The sequence below is a fragment of the Cyclopterus lumpus genome, chromosome 4, assembly GCF_009769545.1.
Source record: "Cyclopterus lumpus isolate fCycLum1 chromosome 4, fCycLum1.pri, whole genome shotgun sequence".
Taxonomy (NCBI): domain Eukaryota; kingdom Metazoa; phylum Chordata; class Actinopteri; order Perciformes; family Cyclopteridae; genus Cyclopterus; species Cyclopterus lumpus.
In genome coordinates, this window is record NC_046969.1 from 18,562,398 (window position 1) to 18,587,099 (window position 24,702).

Sequence of the window (24,702 nt, forward strand, 5' to 3'; positions counted from 1 at the left end):
ACCGTTGTGTTAATTATTGTACAATTTTATTTGTTATAGTCCATATCTTTCAGTTTTTGTCGACTAAGCCGTATTATTATTATTATTATTATTATTATTATTAAAGATTTCTTTAATGTATTGATATACAGTAACAAATGTAAATGTGTTCTTATTTATTTCAGAATATTGATATTTACCCTGTTGTACAGCTGTACCCAAAGCATTAGTCGATAATGCCTCACAATACTATCTCAGTCTGTTATTTTAATTTTCCAAATAATGTCACTATCTTTTACCCGGACCGGATTTTGTCTGTAGGGCATTATGATACTGCATACAGTGCAATGTGAGTGGTGAGGTTGGTGCTGTGAATCCAACATGGAGGTGAAGAAGGACGGTGGAGGAGGGCCGTGGTCCTCTTCAGGAGCCTCCCCTGCCTCCTGCAGGGTCATCCTCATAGCCTTCCTCTTCTTCTTCCTCATTATCGGGGTCTTTGTAGGCCTGCTTATTGGTGAGTATCACATTTGCCACATAATCCCATACTTAAACATGTATCGGTGCAACATGTTATCGTTTTAAACGTAATTGTTCTGTAAGAATGAACCACGTCTACTCTGTCGTTGCCAGCCTACCTGGTGCCGGAGCAGCATCATTTTATGGAAACAGTGGAGCTGAAAGGTCTGAAGTATAATTCAGTTCTGCAGGATGAGAACTCTGGTTTCTCCATAGTACTGACCTCAGTTTTAATGTCCAAGGTTAGTGCAGACCGTTGCCCAGTTGGGAGCCCAATATTTTATTTTAAGAGGATTTAAGTTTGACATTTTCCCTTCTTACAGATAAAAAATACCTTCACTGCCTCGTCGATATCACACAATTACGTTGAATGCAGTATTGTTGCCTATGGGTGAGTGAAAGCTGAACTGAAGTCGATGCCTTAATCCAAGCGAAAAAGCATTAAAAAGATTAAACAAACAGCATTGTCTGTTTCTTCCCAGTAACGTTGATGGTGACGTGATGGCAACGTTCCAACTGGTCTTCATGGTGTCCAGGATCCAGCAGTATTCAGACAACTTTGTTCAGGACTTGCTGAGAGCAGGACTCGGCTCCGTAATGCACGGGAAACCAATGGCAGTGCCAGAATTTGGGGAGATCACCGCTATCATCTTACTGGGTAGTAAAACTATACTGTCATCAGCCTGTGGTTCTACAGGTGGATGTGTGTAGTAGTGTGAGCAACACAAATAAGCAACAGCTGCGTGATGTCTTGTGTCACGGCTTCCAAAATCCTCACAGGATCTTTGTCTTTCTCCTCATTCCTAGGAGCCAGTGGGAAGTCATTTTATTCTATTGGAGATGAGTTGACAGGTGAGTGAATATGTTGACCCACGTTAAAGTGTGCCTGCATGTAATCCTCTAACATATGTTTACTGCATCGTGGAATACCGAATGGATTGTGTTTTTAATATCAGGGCGGATAGATAGTCTGACTTCCTAACTTGTTAATCATAGACAAGTGTGCTTATTTTTTAAATGAAATGTTGTTTAAAGAGCTGATCTTGCTCTTTCTTGTGACTTTTAAAGGAAAGGTTACATTCTTCAGACCTTAAAACCCTTTAAGGTCCCTTCACATTATGTAATTCCAAGGTATAACGTGGGGGATGAAATCCAAAGGCCTCGTTCTGTGCAAAAATACATTCTGAAGTTTAGCTGAAGCCAAAATGAGGCTTCAACAAGTCAAATTAGGCAGGTGTCGTCCAAAGTTAGTTCCCTCTTTGTGTCGCTGTTTCCTCCGCTGGCGGGAGAAAACTGAGACACAGAAAGAGGAATTTTTCACTGAAAAACTAAAACTTTTGAAAATTTGACTAACTCAGACTACAAAAAGCCTGAGAGAAGCTTTGGCTGAACATTGGGGTATATTTAGTATGTAATCAGGATTGTGGATGTTGTTCTCATTATCACACGATGGAGTCACGTTGGGAATGAATCTCTTGCAGAATGAACAGGAGGCATAAATACAGTGATCAATAATGCAATGTACTCTTGCAATGTACATTTGGGCATGTACGTATTGTTTGAAAACAGATATGTTTGAAAAATATTAAAACTCAAATATTTTTACCAAAGCACCACTATCTTTCTTAAATGTTATGTGATACAAATGATACTTTATACAAATTACAAATACAAATATGAGAACAATTAGATTGTACTATTTTCATATTTTGCCGCAATGTTTTTCTTTCCTCTGGGCTCTCCAGCCAGGTGTCCTGACGACACCTTCACTTGTGACAACGGAGAATGTGTCACAAAATTGAATCCAGAGTGTGACTTCATCCGCGACTGTGCGGATGGATCTGATGAAGCTCATTGTGGTAAATGACTTGACACGCTACTGCTGTCCCCGTTATTCGATTGTCTTTTCTCAGTTGTTATTGGTCAATTATTGGAATCCTCAAACTTTCATTCTCAGCCTGCGGTATTCGTCCCTCCATGGGGAGTCGGGTGGTGGGTGGCGAGGACGCTCAGCAAGGCGAGCTGCCGTGGCAGGTCAGTCTGAGGTTCTATGGAAAACACACATGTGGAGCCTCCATCATCAACAAACGCTGGCTGGTCAGCGCGGCACACTGCTTTGAGAGGTGGGCATCACTTCCAAGTCACTGAGGAGTTATTTATGAATCTCCTAATCGGTGACATTAACTTTACTTGCCACAACAGCATTACAAATTTACGGGACAACCACATTGTTATCTTTTTTCTTATCTGTTTTCCAGTAACAATAACCCCAAAGACTGGACAGCCCTCATAGGGGCCAGACTAGTGAGCGGGCTTGAGTCAGAGTCCATAACAGTGAACATCAAGTCGCTGGTTGTGTCTCCAGACTACAACCCTCAGACCACTGACAGCGATGTCACTGTACTGGAGCTGGAGACCCCTCTCACCTTAAGCTCTTACATCCAGCCTGTCTGTCTGCCCTCCCCGTCTCATGTGTTTTCCCCCGGGCAGAGCTGCATGGTCTCAGGGTGGGGTGCACTAAACCAGTTTAAATGTGAGTACGCCTACAGGAGTACACCTCAACTCATCAAATACTACTTTTGGGGAATTATTGTTTTTTAACACTCAGGCAATGTTTTCCAATAAGATAATATCGAGAACCAAATAATTTTTAATTTGGATACAATAACTAAACGGGGCAATTAAGTCAGTCAGTTAATACAATTATTGTAGGACTGCATGTTGACGTATGATCAGTAATTCTGTCATCTCGTGCTCTTGTGCCATTCAGTCCAGAGTCCCAACACTCTGCAGAAGGCTGTGGTGAAAATCATCGACTCCAAGGTGTGCAATAAATCATCTGTCTACAGAGGAGCTGTTTCTCACAACATGATGTGTGCCGGATTTCTACAGGGCAAGGTGGACTCGTGTCAGGTTAGTGCTGGTTTACTTGGTTCACACGAGGGGACGAAATAGCACGAGCTATCAACTTACATTTTCTTACAATACTTTCTTGTCGTCTCGGTGCTAAGTTTGTATACAAACACTGAGGATCTTGAAACTGTAAGTAGGGTCAACACTGTTACTCTGGTCCCACTCTTAAAATAGAGGCCTGAAGGATGTTGTTATTATTTCCATCTCTGTTAATAATGCACAGCTGTTAATAATGCACAGAGAAAAACAGACATTCCTCCACCGCGTATGCTCAATCTCGCTCCCATTACAGTGAAATTTAAAGCAATTTGGTGCCCTGCTTATAAAAATGGCATACGCTCTTCCTAAGATACAGCTGTGCTTGAACCTTCATCGGGGTCATTACATTTTCTAAACGGAGTTCAATTTATTCATCCATCCATGAAATCACAGTGTGTATACTAATCAACGAACACTGATTACCTGACACTAAACTGAAGTTGATTAAGTTGTTTGCGAAAATGACACCAACAAGTTTGACTGTTCTCACATCAGAGAATCATAAGTCTTGTTTTTTCCCTGCAGGGTGACTCCGGAGGGCCTCTGGTGTGCCAGGGGGCCCCAGGGAGGTTCTTCCTGGCCGGGGTGGTGAGTTGGGGTGTTGGCTGTGCCCAGATCAACAGGCCTGGGGTTTATTCCCGCGTCACCAGGCTCCGCAACTGGATTTTAAGCTACGCAGATCCCAGCCTGGTCCATGATTACAATCAGTCTGTTCCCAGTGAGCCAGTGTCAGAAGATAGCTTGTCCGATCCGCCAGTGCCCAGGACAATAGCCATGGATGTGGCATCTGCACCAACACTGACTGGTAAAGTCACGCTGAGAGCAGCATGAAGGTTAACTGGTCCTTTTTAACCAGGCCTTTATTTCCCCATGTGTGGTGTGTAAGCGACTAATGAGAAAAAGGTTAAGCCTGCAGCCTTCTCCGTGCCACAACTTTATTGACTGCATTCTGATTCTACTTGGATCTTCGTCAGGTCAAATGCAATCCAAACGCAGTCAATAAAATTGTGGTATGGAGCAGTGGGCGTTACTTTTGTCTTTATGAGGCTGTTCTATCAGTGGCAAAAACAAGCATTTGTAGACTGCCATCTGCAGCGTACTCCCTCGTTACTGAAACAATTAAAAAATGTATTGATCACTCATTCCTCTGTTACCAAGAGAAACCAAATTAAGGAAGTCATAAATGTAGTATCACAAATAATTGTGTACACTCATGCCACACAATCTTTCCTTCATGTCTTCCAGTCTTGAACTGCAATGGAAACTTCCAGTGTAGCGCCACCTCCTGCATCAACAAGGTCAACCCAGAGTGTGATGGCGTCCCCGATTGCCCCAACCAGGCCGACGAAAGACACTGTGGTAAGTGTATGTGTGTAAAGGAATGCACATACTGGATTAAAAGAAAATATTTCTCATGAATGTTTTTGTTGCAGACTGTGGCATGCGTCCTTTGTTGGGCTCCCGCAAGATTGTGGGTGGAGTTACAGCTCGAAGGGGGGAGTGGCCTTGGATTGGTAGTCTCCAGTTCCAGAGACTGCACCGTTGTGGCGCCACGCTCATTCACAGCAAATGGTTACTCACAGCGGCACACTGCCTCAAAGGGTACCGCAGAACCTAAACTTGACCAGACTAATATTTATATAAAAAATAATGGATGAGCCAGAATGGTACTGAGCCTTCATTTATAACCCCCAGTGACCCTAGCCCCACTAACTGGGCTGTGAGCCTTGGATCTGTGCTGCGCTCTGGGGTGGGAGCCCTGGTCATCCCCATCCAGAGGGTCATCATCCACCCAGCCTTCAATGGCTCCAACATGGACCACGACGTGGCTCTGTTGGAGCTGGCAGTCCCAGCCCCCATGTCCTTAACCATCCAGTCTGTCTGTCTCCCCTCACCGGTGCACCGCTTCCCCAAGCATACGGAGTGCTACATCACAGGCTGGGGGTCCATGAGGGAAGGAGGTAAGGGATTTAAAATCTGTTGCCCAGAAAACATTTAACAATTGCATAATGGGGTTACATTTTACAACACGTTCGAAAAAATCATTGTCCATAAGGAATTTTAACAAGTGTAAAAGCAAGACAACATCAGAGGAGCAGAAGTTCTACATCATTATGATCTTAAAGGCTGAATAGAACCGCTTTGAGTCTAAAATGCAACAGCAACTTGTCTTTCTGGAAACGGTGTTGGAATAAGACCTGGTCTTTGTGAAAATGCTAATACCATTTTTGGCACAGGTTCGTTGACCAACCTGCTGCAGAAAGCTGCAGTGAACATCATTGACCAGCCATCCTGCCAGCAGTCTTATGAAAACTTGCTGACGCCTCACATGATGTGTGCTGGTTCCATGGGGGGAGGGAGAGACACCTGTTTGGTAAGTTGCAGAACAGTCTACCATGTTACCCAAATGCCTTTTACACAGCCTGGAATTGGGCCGGGCCCCTGGGTGGTAGTCATGGCATCATCTGAGCGGTAAGATTGTGGATCAAGAATACATGAGTGCACAGAGGCTCTGGGAAATAGGGCCATGGTGCCGATAAATCTTTTTTTACAGTGGATGGTTAACCGGGTCAGAGCAAAGTACATATTGCCGTCCTATTCTTTAGAAGTGACGACTGGTCTTTGGAAAAAAAGAAAAAGCAGATGAATAATTCATAGTTTTGAAATTGTCGGATATTATAATGATGAAGAAAACCAAGTGCTGCTTGTTCCTCAGAACATTTCAACACTTAAGATGTTATCTGATGGGAGAGAGCAGACTTTCTTACCTAAAAATACAGAGCCCCCCTTTCCATCTCTGTAATCTCCTTATGTAAGGAAACCCACATGCATTCCCGTCTCGGTCTGAGCACCTGGCATCTCAGCAGCGATCCAAGTGACATTCTCTTTATACTTTACTCTTCTGATTCCTCACTCATTCTTAATTGTTTTATTCTCTTGACATGCTGGAGACTGCATACGATTAAGGTTATTCTCATTTTTTTCTAAAGTTATTAAAAGTCAATCTTATGTTCTTCCTCCCCTCTCATCCAGGGAGACTCTGGAGGGCCGCTGACCTGCCGCAAGCCCTCTGGCCAGTGGTTTGTTGCTGGAGTGACCAGCTGGGGACATGGATGTGGGCGAATAGGTTTTCCGGGGGTTTACACTCGTGTTACGTCTTTCAGGAAATGGATATCTACATACCTGCCTTTCTGAAGAGGGGGAAAAAGGAGCTGAACCCACCACAAATGTGGATTTTTCTGATACATATTCTCCAGAAAACTGTACTGTAAAAGGACCAAAGTCATGCTAAAAGCCAAACATACGTATTTTAAGTATTGACCTGTGTGACCTACGGTGCTGTTTGTAATACTGTGCAGTTATCTGGACTTGAACTATCCTCTTTCATAATGTACTGAAGAAATAAGAATACTGAACTGGATTGTGGACATTGATAGCCCATGCATGATTGAAAGTATTTATTTCAGTTATTTATTTTCTGGTAAACTTACTGTACATGGGATGATGTTTTTTGGGGGTTTTAGTGTGGGGTTCCAAATATATGTGGTTCATGTATGGGTAAATTTTCAGTATGCAATGTAATAAGTGTTCTAAAAAGGTGGGTTTTCTGGGTAAAATATAGTTCTGTATGAAAAAAGTGGTACTGTAATCAGCTTTATTGCCATTTTGACTTGCATTTGATGAACCCATGGTGATGTTTCAGTGACATTCTTTTTGATGAGACACATGAGAGAGGACTCATTTATTGAATTTTCATGAAAACCATTCCATTTGCTGACACGACTGCAAATAACGTTCACAAGCTTTCGTGCTTCTAACTTCCCGACACGATCTCAGCAGGATAGGGGCAGAGGGTGGTTCCCAGACATCTGACATTGTGTGCACATACAGATGATAAAGGTTCAGTACCCCGTGTACAGCACGGCAGACCCTGCTGAAACAAGCCCACTGGAGGGCGGCAGATAGAGTGACAACTAGAAAACAGACCAGACAAAACAGTTTTATTTTCCAGGCATACTTTGATATTGGACTGTTTGGTTCACAGTTATGAAAACACCAAGTTGGTCCTCAAGTCATCCCTTTGATTCTAAGTAGGTCTTTTAGTGTAAACGCATGTTAAGTAAAGCCTGTGTTGTCCCTCCAGGGCTCCGCTTGTGCAGATTAGTATTCATGGCATATGCACAATGAAAAGAATTGGCAATATGCCGATAGTATTTTATAGGAGCAATTGTGGTGACAAACATTCAACCTTAATGTAAAAGGCAGAGAGGTTTCAGTGTCGCTATCGAAGCCACACTAAGTAAATGGATACTGCGATAATTACTCCAAATGTCTGGGCTAGCAAGTACTTATCCACCCGTGTGTTCCTTCCAACAGGCGTTTGGAGTTTCATGACCTATACGTCTTTAAACATGCAGGTGTAAATTGCAGCTTTTTACAATGCATGTTTACTTGTTAACCAGAAGATTTATTATTCATAACATAAAAACAGAGATAATCAAACTTTGTTTCTTAACTGTTTCACAGAGTAAAAAGAAAATATCCGCAGAGACTTTTGTTATGACTAGAGTCCACAGGCTCTGCTTGCCTGCCTTGCTGTCGGTCTTGTCTGGGAAGTATTGGGATGACGATGGTGTGCTGCTGCTGCTGCTGCTGCCACGACACACCTGTGCACAGCGCCTGGCCTCCAGTGGAAACACTGTACTCCTCCTCACCGTAGGCAACAGAAGGGAAAGGGAGGCTGAAGAGAGGGATTTTCACATACGAGCTCTTTCCCTCTGTAATCTGGAGTTGTATGTTCGAGACACAGTGTTCCAGGCGTCCATATACCGGTCCATACACATGGCAATACATTTCTGTGAGAACAAAAAGGCGGTTATAGTGACACACTTCCTGATCTTTTCTAAAAGGCTGCAACTACCAATTATTTTCATTATAAATCATTCTGCAAATTACATTCTCATTTAATCATTTGGTCTGTAATGTATTAAAAGCTGGTGAAAACCAAAACAAAAGTAGCAAATCTTCACACCAAATGTACTACATCATGTGTGTCACTCATTAGTCTTTTCAACACTATTGGTTGTGCATCTCAAGCTGCTTTGTGGCCCAACATACCTGCTCAGAGTTGTCCAGGGTGCTACCCGGTTTACCTATGCACTTCTTGAAGCATTTGTCTGTCATTCTCTGAAACAGAAAGACATTGTTTTCAATCTGGTGTTAAAAAAGGAACATCTGGTTAAAGAATCGAGGTTGTTGGATGTTAAATGTTACATTAAGACAACAGCATTTCAATGACTACTGTTTCTAACAGTCATATCTCATTATTCTGATGACATATCAATCATACAACGGTGTGAGGGGAATAATAAACTGTGCTTCCTCTAATAAAGTGACTATATTTACTTTTACTCTTCCACTAAGTTTTAGTCGAGCGTGCTAGCTTAGCAGCATTGTCTATTGATTTACCTGCAGCAGCTCCTGAGCGTTAGCCACCGCGATCTGGACCTTGACCTGCTCCATGATCGTCCCGGTGTCCACTTTCCCACCCGAACCACCCGCGGGGAATTCTGACCCGAACCCGTCCATTTCCACCGGAGTCGCTACCGAAGCTGCAGCTGTATCGATCTTCTGTAAATGCACGTGTGGACAGCTACTGCTCGGCTTGGCTAACGTTAGTTTTTCGATGCCCTTGACAGCAACGGAAGACGACATACGTCACTTCCGGAAAAGTACACATGGGAAATGTATTTGTTTGTTGTTGTTGGGGTGAGCCGACAAGATCGAGGTACGGTGGAATAAATCTATCGCCAGCAAACACATTTTCTATTTCATATTAAACACATGTTAACAACACAACAACACAGTACTTAGGAAACACAGACGGCTTGTCGAAACACATGTGTCCGCACCCCTCCTGGCATCGACGCACGTGCACGCACACACGCATGTGTGCCGCACGGTGGAGGTAAAGGACTGCTCACCTGAATCACACGGTCAAACTTTCAGGGAGTGAATTAGACTCTTGGATGTTGAATATTTAGCTTTTTAATGCAAAATCAGCCCTCTGTTTATGGGTAAATAGTTAGATCGATCACCGATTGTAACGGTATAATATATCTAATACTTCTTTACCAAAAAAATATACAATGCCGAGATATGATATGCTTTCGTTTGGTTTCAAGTTATTTGTTGTCACAAGAATTACAGAGAAGCGGTCATTGGCAATAGTATCGTTAGATCTCAGCAATGCTATTACAATATGTTTGAAAAAAAAATCAAGCAAGTAAAAATGAGAATCCAAGTAATAAGATTGTCCAGATGTTAAATAAAGGGATACAAATAATAAGTATAAATAAATTAGTATAACATATAATAGTGGTAGACAGGTGTATGGTAATAAAAGTAATCAAGCTGTAATGAAAACAGGCTGTGCAGTAGATGAGAAGATATGTGAGTAGAAGTATATAAAGCTAACATTTTCTTTTCATTTATTTGCAAAACATTCCAACAGCTATTTATCTCATCATGATCCTCCACAGTAAGCTGTATTGGAAATTCAATTGTGATTTTTTTTTTAAAGAATAAAATATGCTTTCACATTGTGTAATTTCAATCAGTTTAATTAATATATTGCGTTCATATCCATTCCATAACTGTATTGCATTAATGTTCAGTTAATCATTTCAAGGTAGTTATTGTAATATTTATGGGCCAACTTGCCACTAAAACTATGTGGAAAGCAGGAGCCAACAACATAAATAGAACGTCATAAGAACCTCTGCATTGTTCGGTGTTGAGGCCCCGGCATGAGGATGACCCCGTCTACGAGGACCCCTCTCCTTATGTTTCAGACGGGATGACCTCACTGAGAAGACCACCTGCCTTGAGTGAACAAACATGTGGTACAGTGAGTCTGCAGGCAACAATGGAGAGACCGTTACAGTCACTGTCAACAGACACCGTGTGAGTGGCTTGTTGCAACGCTGGGGGCATTAAGGAATCATCGCGGGGGTCTGATTAGTGGCGTGCCTGCCTAAGAGTAATTAATGACCAGTTACACAATGCTAGCTCCCAAGCACATGCAAAATACACACACACTCACACAGACACATATGTCATCAGACTCGTTTGGCGCTGAGCCACACTAGGCTCAATGGGAGGAAGGGAGGGTTGGGTTAAAGTGCAGCAAAATGAATTAACCCTAGATTACAATCATGAGTTCATTAATCTAATCTTCTTAAATTCTTAATCCCCTTTAGGCACACTTGTGTGTACGAAAGCATTTGGCCCAGTAAGCTATAAGAGGGGCTTCAACAAGCACCGGCAACAATTGTTTACGAGAATGTGAAATAACTACTAGTGTTTATGGTGTCAAACGTTGAGGTTACACAAGTATGTGTGGTTCCTTCAAGGCTTTCAAGTGTATGAAAAAAAAGGTGACTAGGTGAAATTTGAATCCCTTGTGAGGATACAATAGGAAAATAGCGGATGAAAGGAAAGCCGACTAAAAAACACACACGAATGCACTCAAACTTAGACAGTCGAGAAACAGCAGCAGCTTTTAATCTTCAAAAGCAGCTGTTGACTGACATTCAGACGGAGCGAGGGGAAGAGAAACCTGAGCAGTGTGGCATTGACTCTGGTCGTGGTGTTGGAGATCAGTCAGCTCGGTGCACAAACAGTCTTCACCCGTCAGGCAGTTTTGAGAGGGAGTAACTGTATAGAGCCTCTATTGCTTGAATAAAAATGAGATCCCAAACATGAAAACTACCACTGATCCATTATCTGTTTGAAGCCTATCTGTAGTATCTAATTCCAATTGTTTTAATCTCTGACTATCTAATCTTTTTTCTTTCTTTGCTGACTTTCTTCACAGCAAGGCCTGTTAAAACATGAAAAGCACAGGTGCACCTAATAACATAAACTCTGTTGCATTTAAGTGTCCCAGTAAAACAAAAGGCTCAGTATTCACAATAGCAGGGCCCTGGATCTGGCACACCTAAATGGAATACAGCCATTATTAATGTCATTAATTACATCTGCAGACATGTTGGGACATATCCCAACAAAAAGAAATTCTTCCTAATTCTTCAATCTCTTTTGTATTTATTGAAATTATACAACCATCTATTATTTTAAAGTACTTGGATACTAGTCACTTTGATCTTTTACTCCTCTTTTCCCAAATCTTCACACCATTGCTTCGGTGTTGTACCATGTTTTAGGCAGCCCATGAAATTCCATGTGCTGGCTGACTTGGCTCATTCTTGACTGGCCCGATTCTCATCCCGAATAGGTCAAGAGTACTTAAATCCTTCAGAAAATGCCAGGAATTCAGCTGGAGAAACGGTCTCATGGCTCTCAGAAGGACTTTAACCTGCGAACATATGATCATTTAGACTGTTGGTTATGTGGAACTGGCAAACAGAGACGGTGCAGAGATGATTATAATATACCTGATGACAGATGATTTTCAGTATTCATATATGATGAAAATCATATAAGAATACTCTCAGTTTCAGAGGTAGTTACAACTGAGGACATGATGCAGGTTTCAGAGGGTTGGGGGGTATTTTAAAACTGATCTTTCTACATGTTCAAATTCGACAACTTTCAGGCCAATCAAATTATAAATACATCAAGGATTCAGTATGTCTCCCCTACATGTAATGGCCGTTTGAAAAATGGCATTTAGGCCTTCATAATTGGCAATTACATTTTGGGTTAGGGTTCTACATATTTCATGCACTATTATGTCTTAATGCTGTTGAAATGGACTGCACACATACATCTGCTTTTCCTTTGGAAGGAGAGGCTTCTCCTCTGAGTCCTTCAGAGTCAACGTGAGAAACATAGCAGGTAGGTGAAACACACAGGCAGGTGTTCTCTTCACGGCAACGCTCTGCTCCAATAAAGCTGTGCGTTGACCCTGAAGTTGGATGGAGAATAAAGAAAGCGTTTGCTGCAGGGCTTGAGCCCATTGGTCGACGTGGGGAGGGGGCGGAGCCAGAGTGAACACCGCGGCCGCGCTGCTCTCTCTCTCTCTGCTTTGCTCGTCGCTCTCCTCTCAGGCTGCGTGGCTTCCCGACAGCAAATCCTCAACAACTAACTCACTTCTTTTTTCCTTTCTTTTTAAATTTTTTGAAAAAACATTGTTTATTTGCGTGTTTACACTCGAGGCTTCACGACGCAGTCAAATGGCTCAATCGTTCCCCAACCCTTTCGGATATGACACGGGGTTGAAGTCGGATTGCGGATTTGTCTAAATTGTGCCACAACTTCAAACAAATCCACGACAGAACAAGTTCGAAGCGACATAAAAATTAAAAAAAGGAGCCCGGACCAGCGTTGCGCCTTTTCAAGGTGAGCAGTAGACTCCTTACTCCTCCTCAAAAGCATCGACGGCAGACATATTTCTCCAACTTCCGAAATGTGAGTAGTTTAGTCCCAGTGAGGACCGTCGGCTCCCTTTGATGCTGGCTTGTTTGCAGCCCTTAACTCTGGAGGAAAGTTGAGCGCACGCTGACGCGCCGGGCCGCAGTTTCACATTTACTGCACAAAACGAATTGGATTTCACGCAGAGTCCCTCCGCGGAAGTCCGCAGTCCCCTTTTCAGCGGGCTTGAATAGCCGACTTAAATTGATCTGCTGAGAAACAATGGAGGCTTCAAAGCGGAAGATATTTACGTGCTCCTTTTCAAGTTGTGTCTTTTAAAACGAGCAACGTCTTTACGAACCTACTGCGCCATACAGTATGACGAAGTGGTTATTATAACAACACTTATAATAATTAGGAAATGAAATAAAACTCCTGGCGTGCTATTAAGTTAATTTTCTCTTAAATTCAACTCAAAGTCCTCCCATTTGATGTAATGGCTGCAGGCCTGTCTAAATCCACCGCAGACGATCAAAGGAACAGATTGGGGTTTCATCTGTTGCATCGCGGTTACATAATGTCATCCTCAAGCAGCTGGACTGAGGTGTCACATCTTCTGTGGGCTTGAATATAGAACTGGAAGAATTGATTGGCTCTGTCTTTGTTTTGGAGGTGACTCAAAGCCCTGAAGTGTTTATAGGGGTGGGAAGATGTGATGTGATATCGGGCAACACACCCAGGTGTCTTTTCTTTCACTATAATACATTCTAGAAGGAAGATTAAATGCCAGTTAATGTGGCTAATTTGTTGTCACGGGTTTGGGTTTAATAACACTGCTCTATGTTTTACGGTCTACATCTCCGTGTATACACACTGGATTTGTGTGGCAGCGCTCCATATCTGATTTTCTTTCATACTTGAAGGTTGAAGTTTAGTTCCGTACTGCGCACTGATATGATTTTATTTCTAAACAAGCCATTCATCAGCTGCTGGCACAGTGATTTTTCTTTGATCATTCGAATGGGAGGAGTGTTTATGGTGGTGTTCACATCAAAAGGAGGGCGCAAAACCTGATAAAATCACTTCCTCCTGTCCAACTTGGACAAGTTTGAATTAAACAAATGTAAAGGAACGGTTCTTGCCACTTGTGCTTATATTTTTATATACTCTATTTCCTCCTCCAGATCCAAGTCAAGATGTCTGTCAGTAACCACGAAAACCGAAAGTCTCGCTCTAGTGTCGGCTCTATGAATATCCATCTCTTCCACAAGACGACCCACGCCGACAGCCTGTTGACTCAGCTCAACCTGTTACGCAAACGGAAAGTCTTCACAGATGTCGTCCTGAAGGCCGGAAACCGATCCTTCCCTTGCCATCGGGCCGTCCTGGCCTCCTGTAGCCGATACTTTGAGGCCATGTTCAGCGGAGGGCTCAGGGAGAGTCGTGACGCCGAGGTCAACTTCCACGACTCTCTCCATCCAGAGGTGCTGGAGCTCTTGCTCGACTACGCATACTCGGCCCGAATCCTCATCAACGAGGAAAACGCGGAGTCGCTCCTGGAGGCCGGCGACATGCTTCAGTTTCACGACATCAGGGACGCTGCGGCCGAGTTTCTAGAAAAGAACCTCGACCAGTCAAACTGTCTGGGGATGATGCTGCTGTCAGATGCTCATCAGTGCCAGAGACTGTACGAGCTGTCGTGGAGGATGTGCCTGGCAGACTTTGCGACTCTCTTCAGGACTGAGGACTTCCTCAGCCTGCCCAGAGACAAAGTCCAGGAGCTGATCCTCAGCGAGGAACTGGAGGTGGAGGACGAGAGCCTGGTGTATGAGGCTGTTATCGACTGGGTCAAGGCCGACATGGAGCACAGGCACAGCGAGCTGCCCGAGCTGCTGCGCTGCGTTCGCCTGGCGCTGCTCCCTGAAACCTACCTGCTGAAGAACGTTGCTTCAGAGGAGCTGGTGATGTGCCACAAGGTGGGACGGGAGATTGTCGAAGACGCGGTACGGTGCAAAATGAGGATCCTCCAGAATGACGGTATTGTAACGGGTTTCTGTGCCCGGCCGAGGAAAGTAAGCCAGGCACTGCTGCTGCTGGGCGGACAGACCTTCATGTGTGATAAAGTCTACATGATTGACAACAAGACTAAGGAGATCACCCCCAAGACAGACATCCCCAGCCCCAGGAAAGAGTGCAGCGCATGTGCTATTGGTTGCAAGGTATGTATATGATCTATACTTGGTTACATGCGTTTTTTTATGTAATGCTATGTAGAAGTACATGAAAATATGACTTCTCTCCATGTGTCTCAGGTTTATGTTACCGGTGGACGTGGCTCTGAAAACGGGGCCTCCAAAGACGTCTGGGTCTACGACACATTACACGACGAGTGGTCCAAAGCGTCACCGATGCTGGTCGCCAGATTTGGACACGGGTCTGCGGAGCTGGACCACATACTGTATGTTGTGGGAGGACACACTTCTCTTGCGGGATCGTTCCCCGCATCTCCATCTGTGTCTCTCAAACAGGTAGAACAGTACGATCCTCAGACCAATAAATGGACGCTGGTGGCGCCGCTCAGAGAGGGCGTGAGCAATGCTGCAGTCGTCGGTGCTAAAAACAAACTCTTTGCCTTCGGGGGCACCAGTGTGAACAGAGACAAATACCCCAAGGTGCAGTGCTTCGACCCTTGCGAGAACCGGTGGTCTGTGCCGGCCGCCTGTCCGCAGCTTTGGCGCTACACAGCAGCGGCCGTGGTCGGCAACCATGTCGTGGTGATCGGAGGCGACACTGAATTCTCAGCCAGCTCCGCTTACCGGTTCAACAGCGAGACGTACCAGTGGTCGAAGTTTGGCGACGTGACGGCCAAAAGGATCAGCTGTCATGCAGTGGCGTCAGGAAACAGACTCTACGTGGTTGGGGGTTACTTTGGGGCTCAGAGGTGTAAAACGCTAGACTGCTACGATCCCTCGTCGGACTCCTGGGACAGTGTGACCAGCGTGCCCTACTCGCTCATTCCCACTGCCTTTGTCAGCACATGGAAGTACCTCTCGGCGTAGAGAGAAGCACACTCATTGAGGTGAGTAATTGCAGTTTCCTTAAACTGACACAAACAAACAAAAGGTCAATTAGATGTGCTATTCATAGTGTCCCTTTTTTTTTTATTGTTCGATAATTAATCGTAACCTACTTTGTGGAAAGAAAACTATCTTCAGATAATTCACACAGCACGCCATACCAGAGGGAAATGAACTGGACGAGGCCAGTTTATAAGCCCCTCAGTGTTTTCAGGGTTGCCAGTGGTTACAGTTACACATTATCTAGCTGCCGCGACGGCTGGGTGTTGGATAAACACGGCGCAGTCCTGGTTTAGAGAGCAGAAGGAATGTCAGCAGCGCTGGTAATTACAGAGCGAGAGCTCCAGCACAAGACACTGATAGGCAGGGTAGGGATCAGGTAGGGATCAGGTCTGCCTCATGGGCCGAGTGCTCTGCTCCCAGCTCGAGTCAGTACCTTCACAGTTGTGACTTATAAAAGGTGATGTGACACATGGTGTTAAACATATGGAGGGCAAGGAGCCTTAGATAAGGAGTCTTTAGATAAGAGCCGAAACATACCGTACACCACTGAAGATCTTTTACGGAATTGAAAAACCTAATCTAAATAATAATTCCCCCCCAAAAGTCCAATGAACACTTAAAAAAAATATTTTATCCATATAACACCTTTCTCAAAGGGCCTTAAAGGACAAAAATAAAGTACTGCATGTGCCAACAGACGCCAAGGCAATCTGCTCTGTTTAAAATAATTCAGGAGGGGCTCGTGGGGATGAAAAGGAAAGGATACATCTCAAGGTTATAGGAATATGATTGACTTGGATGTAACGTTGCTCGGCCTCATCTGCCTGAAGGGATGACAGGTGGCAGTTTTCACAGCTTCATGTGAGATAAGAGATGATGCATTTTTCCTGAGGTGTTTTCAGTTTTTCATACAAGGTGAGAATTGAGGGATGGAGGACCCAGTATATGAAACAAGAAGAGGATGTACAGTGATGATTAAAAGGGTTTTGCAGGTTGTTTACATTTACCGGGTGGTGGTAGAGCTAGTTTCAGTCTCCGTGACGTGATGCCTGTCCGATGATCTTATTTGAGCTCTGTTGCAATCAATGGGAAACGGTTCATTGCTGCAGTAGTCACTGGGTTTGCTTTTTAGAAAGCCCAGACTACGCTGCATCTTTTTATTGTTGGTTCTGTGGTTTTATTTTTATTGGAGGCTTTATTACCCTGACTACGTTCACAGAGCTTTCAATGTATCATTTTGTGGTATAGGTTCAATGATTTAATGCAGCCCATTTGCCATAAAGCTCCACTTTTTTTGCAGAACGTTGATGCCATCCTTACATTTTGGCGGTTAGCCAGTAAACTGGATTGGTAACAGGGGGACTGGCTAGACTGGCTCTGTCCGAATTAAACAAAATCCACCAGTTGTTTTCAGTCTTTCAGTCCGCATGTACTAATATGATACATCAGACTGGTGAAGTCTGTTGTTTGCCTTTTATTTCAATGCGTATAGTGTATAGTCTTTCTATTTCAAGAAAGAAAATCTGTCACTGATGTTAAGAAAAGTGAAGTGAACCGTGTGCAGAGTGAGCCAGATTGGCCATTTTCTGTGACTGAAGTTTGGATAAATCGTACTCCTCTATACTGCAAAACAACTTTCTGTCAGGAGACGGGAAGTGAACAAGCTCCTTTTATGCTGCCAAGAACTTTGAAAGTAAAGCTGAGCGGAAGGGAGTGAGAAGCGGAGAGCTTATGTGTGACTTGTGTCTACAGTAAACAGCTGGATATGATGAAGCTGGGGGCTTAGCCTTATGAGGCTGCTGGTATGGACCGCTAGCTGGCTTTTTTTTGGGCCGGGATGGAGACAGACAGGCTGGCTATGAAAGATCAAGGCACAGCGTCTTTATGAACTCTTGCAGTTACGGTAGATACCATGCCGCTGCCGGCTGCCTTCTGTTTTAATTACAGCAGACATGGAAAAAGCTCTGATTTCCAGCCTGTTAAGCAGGCGTCCTGCCCTGCCGCTGGTCGACTCCCTCTCACCCGAGACACGGGGGCTTGTGAGGAGAAGTGAAGTGGAACAGAAATGTAGGGCGCAACAAAGTGACAAAGAGCTGGACGCATGCACACAAACACACACGTATACAGAGAGGGAGATGAAGTGGAGAGCGAGTAAGACCAGGAGGAGCACAGCTATATTTCGCACCATTTGGCAGCCGAGACTAACGCCTGCCTAAAAATACTTTGCACCCGAGGTTGTCAACTTTCAGCTGGGTCAGAGAGAAAAATAATTGTGTGTATGCGTGCATCTGTGTGTTCTTTTCATGTATACGATGGGGCCGAAAACCACCAGTCAGAGTTTTTACACAGTTGTGAAACCACTGGTTTTCCACTCGTACTACTCTTTCTCTTTTTCTCTCTCTCTCTCTCTCTCTCTCCCTCACACACTCACACTCAAACACACATACACGCACACACCAAGGCAGTCACATTGCTGGCATAGCCTGTCCTTTAAAAAGCCAGCCATCCTTACTCTAATTTTGGAGGAATGAAAGTGTGGCCTGCATCCCCATTAGTAAAGATGTGTTAATGTTGCCCTGTGGTGGCGGCCGTGCAGTTTGCGTGGCCTGGATGGGATTACCAATACTTTTTGTCACCACGTTCTACTGTAGTTTGTGGCCCTGTGCATTTCCACCAGATGTGAGTAACCACAGACTGCTCCAAGCCAGAACCCACTGTTGATGGAAAAGTATTTGTAAATGTTAAAGCATTATGGTCCGTATTTTGTTATGGTCCAGGCAGGAGACGTAAGCCTTAAAGGCTATAAACATGAAGACCTGAATACAGTTTTAGTGACTTGTATACGACTACTGCCTGTACTAACTTTACAGTTACCATTTATTAGTATATTTTGGAAAAAGTAAGCAGAATACCATCATAGTGTAATCTGGTGAGTTGTTTGTACCAGATTACAGCCAGACAGGATGTAACCAGAGATCCTTGCACAACGTTCAGGACAATCTCTCTCTCTCTCTCTCTCTCTCTCTCTTTTAAACCACTGAACTATAACGACCCCATAGATGACTGTTATCTACACTTGGGCCTTTGTTTTCCTAGCCCCCCCCTTTCTTTCCCCTCCATCACTCCCTCCTCATCACCCCTCGCCGCTCCTAAAAATCATAGACATAAGCAGCATTCTCTTTTTAACGGCTTCAAGCCCTTATGAGGTGGGCCCGGCTCTGTATGATGGGGTACACCTGGAGAGGTCAGGGGCCACCGAGGGAGTCCTTGGCGGGCTCTCTCCTTCCCCAGACAGCTGCTGTAAAATGGAAAGGTCACGGTGGGATCAGGAAGGAGGAGTGCAGAGGCCTCAGTCACTCAATACTAATGTTTTATTAATGCCTTGCTGTGAGGGCCACCAGGAACACAAGCTGAATGAGGCTTTTATTGTGGCATCTGTGTACAACAACGATCCCCCCACCCCCCTTCTCTTAGACACACACATACACAGTCAGTCAGCACGTGCGCACACACTTTGTCTTCAGTCCCTTGAGTAATCAATCTGCCACATTACAGCCCTTAGGGTGGCTGCTTAAATTTGCATAAACCTAATGGAGTTTTTATTGGTCTTTTCTTCATGCTGCGAGTAACAAAAAGGAAAAGGGGAAAAGATGCTTAAAATGGTTGAATAATCACCCAGACTAATTTGATTACGCTCTTAAAAAGGGGAGCGTTGTCATACAGTTACAGGGGCCTCTTTAGTAAGCCATCTGGGATGGGACACAGTTTGTCTGCCTGGTAATTAATCTGAATTACGTAATATTTGCTGGAGTATTACTGAAGTGGCGCGTATTCAGTCACAGAGACGCTCTTTGTTCTAAATCTTGAACTGGAGTTCCTGCAAGGATCAAGACTCATTATACTTTGCAGCTGTACCAAGATACTTGTGTCTCTGAGCTCACTCCAGAATCCTTTATCTGTCCCTGAAAACAATGCAAACTCATGTAAATGAAGTCACTGGGATGCATACGTTAGTCAATACAGTGCAATTCTTTGTGGTCATTACTAAACATGGCACGGGCCCTGTGGACACAAGGGACAAATAAAGAAAGAGGACTCAGCTTTGGTGTGGTGCATCGTGGGTAATTGGGCCTCTGGAAGACGCAGATGGAGCCCAAGATGCACCAAATCTAAAACAAATGGAGATGGATGTTAATGACGTGTGACTGTGTGTGTGTGTGCTTTCAACCAGACAGTGTGTCATTTTTAAACCATAGAAAAGCTTGAGATTCGGTAATGGTTTTCTTTTGTCAAACTCAATCGGGCATCATTCCCATGTGAAGGAGAACGATAAGTGATCGGAGCAGACAGAATGAGTCAGGTTTAACCTCAGTGCCAGATCCAATCACTTCATATAGTTCCAGCCCATCTGTTTGGTTTGCTGAAGGGCACATGGACTCCCTGCGTCCCTCACAGCATCACACTGCGGTTACTGCAGTGGACTAGACCGAAGAGAGAGAGAGAGACACACACACACACGGGGCATCTGGGTACTTTCCGGGTTACAGTTATTAACCCTGCCACCTGTTGGCACTCCAGACATCTTACTCCCTGTTGGCAAAAGAAAGTCAGATTTGTGAAAGTCAATTTGATTGTTGCACAGTGGGAGATTGAATGCCAGTCAGGGTGAGTTTATCCACATAAACAGTTGTGGTTTGAAACCTGGGTAAGAAGTGAACCGTGAAGCTCAGTGTTGAGTAGAATTGACCTTGACATGACGGTTAATAATAACGCGACTGTGAGGCAGTCTGGAGCTCATTTCTGGTGACAGCGGGACCCTTGTTGTGAGCTGCTGAGGAAGCTGAAGTTTGATGATGCAAGATTTTTGATGAATATACTGATGATGACAGACGCATAACCTTGGTGGGCCAGTGTAGCTCTATGGAATACAATCTTTTTGTTCCCTTCTGGGCTGTTATTGATTTTTCTTTTGAAAGTTCAGTAATGCAGAAGAAATCATCCCATACTGTGTTTTGATCTGTATGCTATCAACTTTCCTAGCGTTTTTCCTATGTGCACCTTCCTGACGTGGTTGGCCTGCTGGTGTCTTGAGAAACATGAATGCAGCAAGTGAGAGTCCACTCTCTCTTGGCAGCATATAGAAATAGAGGACTAAATTTAAAGTTGCAGCTTTTATGAAACTGTGATCTTGTCGCGGTTGGAGCGTTGAGCAGAGCGGCCGGGTATTTAAGATTCAGAGTCATGCTCTTCATCATCTGCACTTCAGAGAGATCAGAACACCGGCAGCAGCAGAGCTTAAGCAGGGTGTGCGGTGACCCGGGCCCGTGTACGCACGGAGAGGGCGGCAATGGAAACTTCCATCAGGACTGCAGCCGCATGAGATGCAGCGAGTGCTGCTACGGCGGCTTTACTTTGAACAGGAAGGTTGAACTGAACTTGTAGTGCAGCAAATGTGAAGTTACTGGTTGGTTTACTTTTTTGTCCCCAACTGAAGTGGGGCCAAATTATAAACTGTAAACTGTCATGCACTGAAAGCTGGCGGCAAACGTGTGGCCAAATTTGTAGTTTAATTATTCTTTGATCACTTAAATTAAAAAACTTTGTCAATCAGACTACTCGTTCTTGTCCAACTGCTTGTACAACATGTAATAAAATCAGACTTTATTGGTTGCCTATAGCAACCCCACTGTGATAAGACACCAGGAACCCACTGTGCAAGTCCAAGAAGTCAAATGGTACACAACCTTTGTAGTCTTTGTAAGGATGAAACAACCGAGATATACATAACTGTGTAATCATGCATATGTGACTCAGATCTGTATAATTCATTCAACATCATGAAACCACATAAATCACATGGAATCTGCTCTTTTCAATTCTGATGTGGGCCACTTTCATATAGTCAGATTCATTTTTACACATTAATGCAACTTTTACGCTACTCTAGATCAATTGCTCAGCCAATACAATCCCTCTCCTTTGCGCTTTTGTGAATGTAGTTAAAAGAAGCTTTGAACATTTTTAATGTAATGTGTTATTCATGTCTCGTCACGTTTGAAAAAAAGAAGTTCTGCCTCTTGTTGTAATTCCAGTAGTAAGTTCTCTGGCTTTGTCCCACTGTTATGCTGCAGGCGATGTATTCACCGAAGAAACCGATGCGTATGGATCAGTTGAGGCTTCAGTAGTATCAGCCATGGAAATGAGAACTCATTAGGTTATCTAAACAAGCCCCCAGCAGCGCATGCCTGTCTCTGTCGTTCTACTAGAATGGAGAGCACACACACCGCTTTCATCTGCTTTGAGTTACCGTCACAAATATGCAAATTGGAGGTTAACGTTTCTCTCCAACCCCCCTAAATTTCCAGTGGAACATTCCTTCCTAACAGCAGGGGGGCAAGATCAGATAGTGAAATGTCTGAGGTTGCAAAAAACTTGTATTTTATGCTGTATATAATAAAAGTCGTAAGAATTGTGCTTCACACATTTGAGGATTTGAAAATCGAACCATAAGAAAGCCTCTTACAGTATAAATTCTATCCGGATAAAGCAGATGAGCAGATGCTTTTGAAATATGTGTGTAGTCCAGAGAAGCTTATCCTTACAGCGTGGGGTCTTCTCCACTGCTGCCCTCAGTTATGTATTATCTAGCGACATAAATGGCTTGAGCAGCTTAATCCCACATGCCAAGAGGACTTTAGTTAAATAACGCCCCATCCTGAGGCATTATTAACGCTATGAGGGTAAGCCTGATAAAATGGCACGGTGATAAGCCGATGTCTACTGCGGAGGACCGACGTCCCTGCATTCCTCTCCACTCCCTGGGAATGTCCAGGTCGCCCCTCGTGTCATATGGTCGGTCCTCACGCTGCAGAGTTCACAGGACCGAAACATTAATCTCCCTCTTGTCTCTTTTCCCAGATAAGCAGTGGTGTCTGGTATGCAGACGTGTTTCTCCCCTCACCGGCTGCACGGAGGAAGAGGAAGAGTTTGTGTAGTCCTGCTGTGGCTCCATCCAGCCGGATTCACATGATCGTCAGCTGCAGAGAAGCGAAGGCCTGAGTCCCAGAGACAGCCCAGAGACTGGAAGTCTGCGGCCTCTTTCCACCTGATCTGTTTACTCGTTCTCCTTGTGTGACTTTCCCATGTAGCCACGGGCCGGAGCTGGACTCGTTGCCATGTTTACGGCAGGGAGCTCACAATCCCTATTGGACATGCGGAGCACGGCCAAGAAGCAGGCCGACGGGCGGTGTGTGTGTGTGTGTGTGTCTGTGTGTGTGCTGGGATTTCCAAACGTTTCTGTACGCACCTCCTGGGGCAGTGACTGTATCGGCCCCGTACTTTACAACTGACTCATCCATCATTTACCTTGTGTTTCATCTCACCAGTTTAACAGACCTATTAGTGACATGTTGTTTTACAGTGAACTAAAAAGGCAAGTCGGAGTGGTTTCTCTCCCCTCCAGTCACCAGGTGATGACTCAGGTGTCATTTATTTGGACCGCTGATAGACTGAATTAGACCTTTGTTGTGCCGGGTGTATGGAGAAGGAGAGAAGACATTTGGGGGAAGTGTATGATTTTGTGCACAGAAACAATCTTCCTGTCTTTTTATTTTTAGCCTTTGGACTCGGGCTTCCCTCAATTTTGGTGAGCTAAATTTGTATCATCTTTCTCGATTTAAAATACATGCTGGCCAGAGAGAATGTGACCCATTACGGCCGAAGACGATACGGTTCTGTTTCAAGATGTTATTTCAATGTTATTGTCCTTTTTTTTGTGTATATTGTGTCTCAGGGTTTTGTTTAGTTTTGCCTATATTTGTTCAAGGTAGGGTAACTTCTAACACGTCTGCTAACCTCTTCTTTTTTTGTGAATGTACCATTTTCTGATTAACAGTTCTACAGAACTCTCTTATTTTAGAATACATTCTTGCATTGTTTTGTCAAGCGTAAATTTATGATTACATTGAATAGCGGCGGTCGTATTTATACATATGTATTGCCAAAACCTGAATGGCTACTCTTTGTGCCATTCTGGATTTAAATAACAAAAGCCAAGTGTGTCCAAAGTAGTTAAGAAATACTTTCGAGCTATGATGTAATGTTTTTATTTTATATTTCAGGATCTTTAATGGAAGTCTTTTGTGTTTTACAGTTTGTATTTTTGCTTTGTAATGAATTTGTAGAAGCCTTTTGATTTGCACATTTTGTACAACAAAAACTCTTAATGGTCTTAATTTTGTATCTTTGTCTTAACCCAGCTTGGGTAGTGTGAATAATCTGTGTTTTTGTAGCAAATTATCAAGTTGTTTCTCTTTAAACAATCTTCATTTGCTCTGTGTGCAAGTCTGCAGTTTTCCAATATATCAACCACTGATATATTAAGCTATTACTGATGAACCATCTGTTAACGCCAAGTTCCACAGTTCAACCCGCATCAATAAATATCTTGTTAAAACATACTTTCTGTTTACCCTCTTGTGTTCCAAGGAATGATGATTCAGCAGCTGTCATTAAAACAGCCATATAATCACAGGTGCTCTTCACGTGCCTGGAATAGTTTCCAAACGCAGGTTGGGAGTGGTTTTGGTATTTACCAGGAACACCTGTGTCCCTCCTCCGGCGAGCGCACTTTAGATCCAGCGAGATGAGCAGTCCATTCTCTCTCTCTCTTTATAATCTATATAATTTATAATATAAACCTCCCCCTGTCATAGCGATATCACACATTCTAGCTGTGAGGTATGTGAAGAGCAAGCCTCTGCTGCCCCAGCACTCGCATGCAGAGGAGTACTTGGAT

The 24,702-nt window shown here is 43.9% G+C and overlaps 3 protein-coding genes across 4 annotated transcripts; 2 read left to right on the forward strand and 1 right to left on the reverse strand.

The window, feature by feature from the left end:
* The first annotated feature begins 360 nt into the window (after nt 1-360).
* Nucleotides 361-6,643, forward strand: tmprss9 (transmembrane serine protease 9). Its single transcript, XM_034530417.1, has 15 exons — nt 361-493; nt 610-737; nt 819-886; nt 978-1,153; nt 1,303-1,347; nt 2,241-2,354; nt 2,453-2,618; nt 2,754-3,028; nt 3,266-3,408; nt 3,973-4,252; nt 4,693-4,806; nt 4,881-5,049; nt 5,143-5,408; nt 5,685-5,821; nt 6,481-6,643. The coding sequence occupies exons 1-15, from the start codon at nt 361-363 to the stop codon at nt 6,640-6,642; spliced, it is 2,376 nt and encodes a 791-aa protein (XP_034386308.1). The 3' UTR covers nt 6,643.
* A 784-nt stretch (nt 6,644-7,427) lies between these two features.
* On the reverse strand, nt 7,428-9,183 carry timm13 (translocase of inner mitochondrial membrane 13 homolog (yeast)). The gene is made up of 3 exons (XM_034530736.1): nt 8,917-9,183; nt 8,566-8,634; nt 7,428-8,303 (listed from the first exon to the last, which is right to left on the reverse strand). Exons 1-3 carry the CDS (start codon nt 9,160-9,162, stop codon nt 8,205-8,207), a joined length of 414 nt encoding a protein of 137 aa, XP_034386627.1. The 5' UTR covers nt 9,163-9,183; the 3' UTR covers nt 7,428-8,204.
* A 3,313-nt stretch (nt 9,184-12,496) lies between these two features.
* enc3 (ectodermal-neural cortex 3) lies at nt 12,497-24,364 on the forward strand. Of its 2 annotated transcripts, none has more exons than XM_034531026.1 (4): nt 12,497-12,813; nt 14,010-15,044; nt 15,138-15,904; nt 22,824-24,364. In XM_034531026.1, exons 2-3 carry the CDS (start codon nt 14,022-14,024, stop codon nt 15,882-15,884), a joined length of 1,770 nt encoding a protein of 589 aa, XP_034386917.1. In that variant the 5' UTR covers nt 12,497-12,813; nt 14,010-14,021; the 3' UTR covers nt 15,885-15,904; nt 22,824-24,364. The 2 variants fall into 2 exon arrangements, with proteins under 2 accessions (XP_034386917.1, XP_034386918.1); XM_034531027.1 differs by having other exon boundaries at nt 12,801-12,882; nt 22,824-24,356.
* Nucleotides 24,365-24,702: the final 338 nt, after the last annotated feature.

Excerpts from the sequence above, each read along its gene's own strand:
- tmprss9 (XM_034530417.1), top strand. The coding sequence starts at position 361 with ATGGAGGTGAAGAAGGACGGTGGAGGAGGGCCGTGGTCCTCTTCAGGA. Across the intron at positions 3,409-3,972 it reads GCAAGGTGGACTCGTGTCAG|GGTGACTCCGGAGGGCCTCT; the intron begins GTTAGTGCTGGT and ends TTTTCCCTGCAG. Across the intron at positions 4,807-4,880 it reads GGCCGACGAAAGACACTGTG|ACTGTGGCATGCGTCCTTTG; the intron begins GTAAGTGTATGT and ends TTTTTGTTGCAG.
- timm13 (XM_034530736.1), bottom strand. The coding sequence starts at position 9,162 with ATGTCGTCTTCCGTTGCTGTCAAGGGCATCGAAAAACTAACGTTAGCC. Across the intron at positions 8,635-8,916 it reads ACGCTCAGGAGCTGCTGCAG|AGAATGACAGACAAATGCTT; the intron begins GTAAATCAATAG and ends TTTCTGTTTCAG. Across the intron at positions 8,304-8,565 it reads CCCTGGACAACTCTGAGCAG|AAATGTATTGCCATGTGTAT; the intron begins GTATGTTGGGCC and ends TTGTTCTCACAG.
- enc3 (XM_034531026.1), top strand. The coding sequence starts at position 14,022 with ATGTCTGTCAGTAACCACGAAAACCGAAAGTCTCGCTCTAGTGTCGGC. Across the intron at positions 15,045-15,137 it reads CATGTGCTATTGGTTGCAAG|GTTTATGTTACCGGTGGACG; the intron begins GTATGTATATGA and ends CATGTGTCTCAG.